The sequence below is a fragment of the Fukomys damarensis genome, unplaced genomic scaffold (assembly GCF_012274545.1).
Source record: "Fukomys damarensis isolate Sample0158 unplaced genomic scaffold, DMR_v1.0_HiC HiC_scaffold_73751, whole genome shotgun sequence".
Taxonomy (NCBI): domain Eukaryota; kingdom Metazoa; phylum Chordata; class Mammalia; order Rodentia; family Bathyergidae; genus Fukomys; species Fukomys damarensis.
In genome coordinates, this window is record NW_022974663.1 from 3818 (window position 1) to 13459 (window position 9642).

Sequence of the window (9642 nt, forward strand, 5' to 3'; positions counted from 1 at the left end):
TGATCTCTGGTTCCTTGCATTTTTGTGCAGATGGCTGAGTTCTGTCCTTCTCCTTGACCAGATGACGTCCCGCCGTCTGCACACCACCTTGGCTTTACTCATTCATCTGTCGATGGGCACCTAAGCTGCTTCTGTATCTTGGCTGCTGTAAATGGTGGGGTAACAGAACCAGAGTATGCAGGAAGCCCCGTAGTGTCCGATTTTCACTTCTTCAGGTGCACAGCAGCTGAATCAAATGGTAGCTCTAGGGTTAGTGTTTTGAGGAAACTCCATACTGATCTCCATAGTGGGCTGGACTGACATTCCCACCGGCAGTGTACAGGGTTCCTCTCCCGAATGTCCTTGTTAATATTTATCGTTTTTGGTGTTCTTCACCATCACCATTCTGACTTGGTGGAAATGTAATCTCAGTGCAGCTTGGATTTGCATCTTCCTATTGGCTAAAAATGTTGAAAACTTTCGCATAGACTTATTCACCATTTGTACTTCTTTGGAGAAGTATCTGTTTGATTCTATTCACTCATTTATTGACTAAGCCATTTGATACTTGGTTCTTACATAGTCTAGATATTTATCCTCTCTCAGGACAGTAGTGGGAACAGATTTTCTGTGGACTGTCTTGCACTCTGGTGGTTTTTTCCTTGCTTTTCCCCAACTTTTTAATTTGATTAGGCCTCATTTGTTGATTTTTGCTTTTATTTCTGTGCTGTTGGGATCTAATTCAGGAAAATTTTGCTGTGCTCTATCTTCAAGTATGTGTCCTTTGTTTCTTTACAACAGTTTCGCCATTTAGGTCTTATACCTAGGTCTCTGAGCCATTTGGAATGTATTTGTTTTTTGTACAGAGTGAGAGATACGGGTCTAGTTTCAATTTCTGTACGTGAATATCCCATTGTCCCAGCACTGTGTGTTAAAGGGGCTATTTCCTCCACAACATGCAATTGTGCATCCCCCTTGTCAATAACCAGACAGCCGTAGTTGCACTGGTTTACTTCTATATCCTCTGTTATAGTCCATTGGTGGACACACCTTCTTCTGTCCAATAGCGGGTTATTTTTAACTACAGCTTTGTAGTGCAACTTGAAATTGGGCATTGTGACAGCTCTAGGATTGCTATTTTTATTTCAGATTCTTTTGGCTATTCTGGCTCACTTATGCTTCCATAGGAACTTTGTATTTGTTTCCCTGCGTTTGTGAAGAGTGTCACTGATATTTCTACGAGGATTACATTCAATCTGTAGCTCACTTGGAGAGATAAGGCCAAGCCGGATTCCATGGCACAGGCATGAAATCCCAGCACGTGGGAGGCTGAGAAAGAGGACGGGTGCAAGTTTGAGGACACTTGGACGATAGAGTGAGCTCAAGGACAGCCTGAACTGGACAGGGAGACCCTGTCTGACAAAAACAGAAATAAGGCCATTTTACCAATATTACATCTACGATCCAAGACCTTGGAGGAGGTCGTTCCACCTTCTAGAGTCTTATTCATTTTCTCTCCTCAGTGTTCTGTGATTTCATTGTGAAGGTCTTTCATCTCCTTGGTTATGTTGATTCCTATGTATTTCATTTATTGTTATTTTTGCTTTTCTTGACGATGTTGTTAAGGGGCTCTCTATATATTTTTTTTTTCTGGTGGCAGGGATTGCATCAGAACCTTGCACTTATGAGGCAGGCATGGTGCCATGGACCTAAATCCCCAGCCCTTCCTGAAGATGTTGTGAATGCGCTTGCTTTCCTGGTTTGTTTCTCTGCTAGTTCATTTTTTTATGTATAAAAAAGCCTACTGACTGTTTTTCAGGTTGAAAACGTGTCATGCTACTTTATTCAACTTTGTTTATTAAATCTAAAAGTTTTGGTAGAGTCTTCAGAATATTGTGAGAATCCCGGCGACTGCAAATAAAGATAATTTGACTTCTTGATTTCGAGTTTCTATTGTTTTTATTTCCTTCTCTTGAAATTTGCTCTGGGCAGAATTTCAAATACTACACTGGATAGAAATGGTGCGAGTGCACATCTTTGCCTTTCCTGAATTTAGTGTAATTCTTTCGGATTTCCCCCTTTCAGGATGGTTTGTGGTAAGCAGACACTAGCAGGTGGAGGCATGATCCTGCAATTCTTAGTTCCCTCGGGATTTTTAGCAGGAATGGGGGTTGAATTTTGGTGACGGTTTCTCTGCACCAGTTGAGACGACCCATCTTTGAGATGACTTTTAGCTTTCATTCTATTTCTATGGCACAACACATGCTGATTTACATCTGTTGAACTCTCCTTGCATCCTGCCTTCTCTTGAACTAACTTGCAACCTGCATTAACCCTCCTCTGATGCGGTCACCCACAAAAATGCCGAAGTCCTGAATGCGCAGTTGCTTAGCCTCGATCTCATCCCCTTCCTCCTTCTAATATAATGTGCCCACCCGTCCATGCCTCTGCCCAGTACATGTGCGCTCACCTACACAATCAATGGTTGGGGAAGGAATCAGTCATCAAGGGCTGACTGCAACGTGTTGTAGACCTCGCTCAGCCCCTCCAACTTGGCCTCCAGCTCCTGCGCCATCTGCCACAGCTCTCTAGCTGACTCTGCCTCTGCCCCCTCGCGCAAATGATTTAAATCTTTCACGAGATTGTACACATCCACTCCAAGGGAGAAACCCGTGGAGACCACACCCATGATCCTGGATGCTTTGGTCATGGTCAAGGCGGTGCCGGTAAACGCTCTCTGCACCTCCTGAGCCCTTTGGGGTGAGAGAGCCCCAGGAGTTGTGAGGCGGCGGGCATCGCGTGCTAAGCTAGGGTTGGCGATGGCTGCCCGGCGAGCGCGGATGTTAGTCATCATCTTCTTCCAGTTAGAGATGCACTTCTTACATTTGGGAATCACTTTGGGTGCGATCTTGTGCACCAACACTAACAGCTCCCTCAGGTTGACCTCACTGGCAGACAGGAGGCGATTGGCTTCCGCTTTAGCCCACCACGTGACTGACTCTTCAGTGATGATGGTGGCAACGCCAGTTGCAGCAGTCGCTGCTCCCAGGCCCATCCCAGCTGCCGAGAGCGTCAGACTGCCCCCTGCTGTAAAGGGAGCCAAGAGCAGGCCCATCATGGTCATGACTCCAGAGACAGCACCGGCAGAGCTGGCCACCACGTTGGAGACGGTGCAACCTCTGTGCGTCTTGTCAACCTGGGCAGCAAGGCCGCGGATCTTTTCTATGCACTCCCTAATCTGAGGAAATATTTTCAAAAACTTCTTGCCAACTTCCAGGGCCTCTTGGAGCTCCTTTCTGTCTTCTCTGGTCCTGGCCGCTGCATGCTCGTAAAGAGCCTTATGAAGCATCTGAGCTTCGGCCCTGCAACGGTAAAGGTCCAGGGATTATGAAAGGGATTTGCTTCTCAGGAAAATGGGCTCAGTAGGAGCTATTCTGCACACATCACCAGAGCGATGCGGTAAATCCAATGGGAGTGACTGAGAGGATGGGTAGAATTTTCCCTCAACAGTGAACACGTGTGGTACATCATACATGCTGTGTGGTCCTTGGTCTCGAAATGGGGGTGGTGATTAAAAGTCACCTAAGGAGGGGGTCAGGGATTTAGCTCAGTGGTTCCACCGCCTGCCTCACAAGCTCAAGGTCCTGAGTTCAATTCCTGGTACAAAAAAAAAAAACTCATCTCAGGAGCTCTTGAGTGCTGGGCACTTGATAAGATGCCTTCTTTTCTGGTCAGTGCCATCACTACCGCAGCACAGATAGAGCACAGGCTCTCTAAAGGAACTGAGGGAAGAGGAGATGCAACAATAAAATCTTCTTTCCAAAAATACTGGGATGTCATGAAGAATTAACCTTACTCAAGGAGAAGCTCTCCCTTCACCCTCATTCCCGGGAAGTGCTGTGTGGGCACCTGGAGTGTTCTGCTTGCCGCTGGAGACTGTGTTTCCCTGGAGACTGTGGCCCCAAGGCCGCACAGGCTGAACACACCTAATCTAACAATCCTATATCTGTAATACTCCCAACTCTGAAAACTTTTTTTTTTTTTTTTTTTTTTTGGTACCAGGGATCGAACTCAGGACCTTGCTCTTACGAAGCAGGTGGCAGAACCACTGAGCTAAATCCCCGGCCCCTGAAAACTTCCTTATCGACGTCATGTTTACTATATGTTTGTAGTATATCATGTCTACTTTCCTTGTGTGGAGTTGGTACATGCGCATAACACATCTTAGTTCCTTTTGTCATCTGCTTTCCCTCCCCTCCCGCACCCCTCTCTCCGCCTCATGTTCCCCCTTCCCCCTTAAGAAAGATCCATCTCCCAACATCCTGTTGTCTCTCTTTTATTTTGCCCTTTGTTTATACCTCAGGTTTCTCATATAAGAGCAACAATGCCAAATTTCAGCTTGTGTGTCTGAGTTATTTCACTTAACATGATGTTCTGGAGGTGCGTTCCCTGACCTATGAATGCCTCGAGTTTATCATTCTTTGTGACAGAGTGCTACTCCACTCTGTGTACACGCCCCATTTCCTTATCCACTTGTCCATGGATGGGCGTATAGGCTGCTACCAAGGCTTCGCTATTGTGATTTGTGCTGCTACAAACATCCGAACACCCCCCAGGATGGCACATCCTGGAAGATTCCACACCTGACCTCATTCGATGGGTCCCGCTGAAAAGGCAGGACTGTTAAGAGTCTTGTACAGACTTACCTTCAGGCTGTGTGCGGGAGTTGTAAGAAAATGTAACTGAATTTCATGCTTAGACCTGGGGCCTGTCCTCCAGCTGTCTTACTGTGCAGCTTCCAATATTTCAAAACACTCTCTAGAAAGACAATTTGACCTTCACAAGGTGGTACTGATGGGGTCTTTGGGATCGTTTCTGTCCTCCAGAGGAACTGCAGAGTAAAGGCACCGACCTCCGGGATGGAAAGGAGGTCGCCGGGCTAAGCAAGATTTCCTCTCAAGTCAGATGACTGAGAATCTTCAGTTTTTAATATCTAACCGGTTCCCGTTCCTAACCTTTGATTAGTCCCTGACCTCCTTAGGGACACATCCCCAGGACGGCATCAAAAGAATTCTCTTCCTCTTGATGTCGCTGCTACTTCTTTTGATCTCTACTGCCCTGCACTCTGGGTTTTTCGTTTTGTTCTGTTAATTTTATTTTAGGTACTGGGGATCGAACTCGGGAAGTCCCCAGCTGTCTTTACTGTGTCTAGTCCTTCCCCACCTCTCCTCCAGCACGACAGTCCTGAACAGAGCCTCCCCACCTGCTTTCGTGAGCATCGGTCCAGTATTTTCGTCCACCTCATGAGCTCAGAACTAAGGATGACCTTGAAAACCGTGCCCTCACACTTTAGAGTTTGTTAACTCTGGGAACTTCAGATGTAAACATTGAATCCTCAGCGTGAGAAGGGACTGTAGCTATGGTGTGGCCTGCCCTCAGCTCTCAACCCATTCCACTCCTCTCTGTCCCTCCCAGCTAAGGGTCACCGGATCCCATCACTGCCACAGTAGACCCAAATCAGGACAGCTGGCCATGACCTGGCTCTACCCCGATTCTGAACCCACCTCACTGTCTCTCGACACACCCAGCCCCACTCCTGACCCGGCATCCCAGAATTCAGGATGTCCCTGTCAGATGCAGTCCACCTGACCAACACCTTAGCTGCTGTTAGTTTCACTGATGTCTAACCAAGTACAAAGACTCCTGAGACACTGAGACCCATCTGTATGAATCGCTAGAATTCAACCCTGAAAAGGCTGCATTTGAACCCAATAGCAGAGAAAGTATTTTCCTCTTGGGTGAGGACTTTGGAGGCTCTTAACACTCTGGAATTACACAGCCAACTGTTCTAACTTGGGAAGTAGTCAGTAAGCCATGTTGCCTTCCTGATGGTCAAGAGCTATTCTTTGTAGAATAAAAGAAGATCCCAAGCAGCAGCTCAGAACTTCCCAGTGCCCCCATAGGATCTAGGGAAACCACTACCCACGCCCTCTATGCCTACCGGTGATGGACCCCGGCAGGGGGACAAAACACACTCCTTTGAGCACATATTCTCTGCTGGACCCATGGCTTCCTCATGCTCTGAGGTTTCAGTGCCGCCCCTTCTCACCCTGGTCCCCCTGTTGCAGCCTCAGCCTTCTCAAACCACTCCATCCCAGGCTCGCTTTTGCTCCATCCTGAGTCCTGGCTCTGATTCTGGCCCAGGGCTCTCTGGGCCATTGGCAAAGGTGCTAGCATTCCCCAAGTCGGAGCCCCAGCTTATGCCCGGGCCTTCGCACAGCCCTATCAGATCATGTGGGGAGCCCCAAGGAACAGGCAACTCTCTGTGTCCTCACAGCATAAGCATCAGCCTGGACAGTCAGGGTCCCATCCACCTCTGCCCCTCTGCTCCCTGGACCACAGAAGGATCCTACTGGGTTCATACCGTTCTTCAGACCTGCAGAAAAATGGCTCAAGACAGAATCCCCAATACCACAACTCAAACATGACTAGATTTTTCTCACTTGCCCCAAAGCAAGTCCTCCCTTGTTCACACCTCCAAGGAGGAAACTCTTGGCCCTGTCGATTTCCTGCCTGGCTTTTAAAATTAGGTTTTGCTTGAGCACTTACTGAGTACCAGCCTTATGCCCAGACCGTTTCATGCATTATCTTATTTTTCTTACAATAAAACACAGTGGATGAAGAAATTAAGGCAAGAAGTGGTAAAGTAGCCTTCAAAGGTCGCATAAGAACCAGATGGCAGAAGTGGCCCTGTTCTCCGTGGGCACCCGAGGTCATGCCATGCCAAGGGAACGACATGGAAATTTCCCTCAGGACTTGTGGAGAAGGGGCGCCATCAACCCCAACCACAGGAAGCTCCCTGGAGGAGGGGTGTCTGCCCAGACCGCACCAGACAAATGCAGGTCGAGGTGGCATTCCTTAGGGACAGCACGCAGGTCACCTGGACAGTTCGGCTTCCTCCGTGAAGACCTCCCAGACTCTATCATTGTTCAACAGTATCTGCAGGTCATCTGTGCTCAGGGCGTCCAGAACATCCTCGGTGACATATTTAGTAAAGCTGTTGATCTCTAGTTGGGGACAAAAAAGGATAAAGTTAGGAGATAGCCTGGTGGAAGACCAATGGTTAAATATTCATCTCCCTGAGCAGCTTTCGTGTAGTTTTGGTTGGGGGGACTTTTGTTTTGTTTTCTCAAGCATAAATTAGGGGTCGAACCAATGGTCTTACACATCCAAGTGCTCTTCTACTGGACTACAGCCCAAGGCCTTTTTCATTTTATTTTGAGACAAGTCCCCCCTAAGTTGCCCAGACTAAACTTGAATTTGCTATGCTCTCACCTCGGCCACCTGCACACATAGCAATACAGGTTTGGAACACAACAACTAGACAAACGTGGTATTTTTCAAGGAACCAGTGGTGTTACGCACTGAATTGTGTGCCACAAACTCATCTGTTGCAGCCCTAACTCCCAGTAAGCGTATTTGCAGAGAAAGCCAATAAGGCAGTGGAGTAATTAAAATGGAATGTGGTCATAAGAGTAGGGCCCAAATCCCTAGGACTTGTGTCACTGTAGGAACAGAAGAGACAGCAGATCTCTCAGGAGAGATCTCTCCCTCCCTCTCCTGCTGTCCGGTTGTCCCTCTCTTTCTCTCTCTGTCCATGCACAGAGAAAGGCCAGGACAGACACAGTAAGAAGCCTCCCTCTGCAAACCAGTAAGAGCGACCTCGCCAGAACCAACCCTGCCCACCCTCATCAATGACTTTGTCTTCCAGAACGGCGAGAAAAAGCCATCTTTTCCTTAAGTCACCGAGACTGTGGTGTGCTGGGATGGAGCCCCGGAAGTCTAATACACCAGGCTCTGCCACGGTGCTCCGCAGAGAATTGAAGCCTTTTCAACTCAGAGCAATGACAATGTGAGTCTTTCCGCCCCGAGATGTGGGAAAGTCCCCCACTCGGCTTCCCTCAACCACAAGCCAGGTGCATGCTCTGCTCTGTGTTTGTACCTGCATCTTCCTGATGTGAGTTTCAGCCCCTCAGTCATGTGTCAAAACAGTTCACTGCCTCACCAGCAATGTTGAAAAAGGAAATAGAATTGACAACTTCGGAGGCTATTGAATGGGATAAGGGCTAGTGCTGTTATGATATCATCTAGATTAATCTGACTGCCTCACCAGCAATGTTGAAAAAGGAAATAGAATTGACAACTTCGGAGGCTATTGAATGGGATAAGGGCTAGTGCTGTTATGATATCATCTAGATTAATCTGTGGGACCTAGATAAGTTTAAGAATCCAATTTTCCAATCTTTTAAAAATCATTTTAAGATTATTTTAAATTTTATGTATTACTTGACCTATAATAGCTGGACATATTTCTTGGGTACAGTGTGATAGTTCACAGTAATTGGCATGTCATCTCCACAAACATTTATCGTATCCTTCATTTGAGCACATTCAAAATCCCCTGCGGGAACTACGCTGAAGTACTAAACTCAGAAGAACTTTTCACCCTTCGGAAAGTGACACAGAGTCCGGTCATCGAGTGCATTAGTGTTTCACAGTGAAACAAATCGATCCCCACATTCACTTGCGACAGGTAGTGTGATGGTTGTGAATAATCTCAGACCTACAAGGAGGGCAGGGTTACTGCGCCAGTGCGTTGCTCAAAAAACGTCTGGATTCAGGGATTTGGAGCTTATGGAGTTGGAGAAGAGGGATTGGGGACCAGGATGAATTAACGGGTATAGGGGAACGTGATACAAAATGTGTTTCCTCAAAACAGGTCTGAAGGAGGCTGGTCTTCGCTGTGGGAGGAGGTTATTTCCTTTTGGTTTTGGTTTTCATTTTGTGAGAGATGATGGGAATCAGCTCTCTCTGGAGGCTGTCGCCCCTGGGGAGCAGGTGCCTGTCACTGGCAGGGCTGGGCAGGTGCTGTGCACAGCTCCATGGGGGAGCAGGGAGTGTAGGTGTGTGGCCGTGTGTGTGTGTCCCAGATGAACCTAACAGGGTCCAAGGAGGGGAGAGACCCACGGCACGGAGCGCCCATGCTATACCTGACCCTCACAATACCCTGGGAGACTCTGCTCTCTGTACAGTGGAGGGGAGGGCCTCCAGGTCCCACAGTGTGAGCTGGCAGAGGTCACACCCGGGTCCCCTACGCCCATGCTATACCTGACCCTCACAATACCCTGGGAGACTCTGCTCTCTGTACAGTGGAGGGGAGGGCCTCCAGGTCCCACAGTGTGAGCTGGCAGAGGTCACACCCGGGTCCCCTGCAGTGGCACTCTGGCCCACTCTTCCTCCTGAACCACTGAGAGCAGTTGGGCCCCGCAGGGCAGGAGCTGAGGCAGCTGCTTGGTCACGGGCAGTGCCCCAGGGTCAGGGCCTGGGGCGGGCAGCAGGGGCCTCCCCATGACAGGCCTGGGCCCACCCGAGGCCTTCACTGGGAGCAGGCTGGGCAGGAAGTGACCAGCTGGGCCGTGTCTGGAAGGACAGGACTCGGAAGGGAGCCCCACAGGCCCTGCTCAGAGATCCATACGTCCCTCAGGGGCTCCCCTGTTCCACCCAGCACTATTCCGTAAAATGGCTCTGCCTTGGAGCTGGCCCCTTGGTGCCACCTTGGAGATGACCCCTCAGGACCCCCTCAGAGGAACTCACCAGAGAGGG

General features: G+C 48.7%; 1 protein-coding gene across 1 annotated transcript; it reads right to left on the bottom strand.

Moving 5' to 3' along the window:
• Window positions 1-2307: 2307 nt before the first annotated feature.
• LOC104855780 (apolipoprotein L3) lies at window positions 2308-7581 on the bottom strand. Its single transcript, XM_010614741.3, has 2 exons — window positions 6920-7581; window positions 2308-3341 (listed from the first exon to the last, which is right to left on the bottom strand). Exon 2 carries the CDS (start codon window positions 3326-3328, stop codon window positions 2477-2479), a length of 852 nt encoding a protein of 283 aa, XP_010613043.1. The 5' UTR covers window positions 3329-3341; window positions 6920-7581; the 3' UTR covers window positions 2308-2476.
• Between the last annotated feature and the right edge of the window lie 2061 nt (window positions 7582-9642).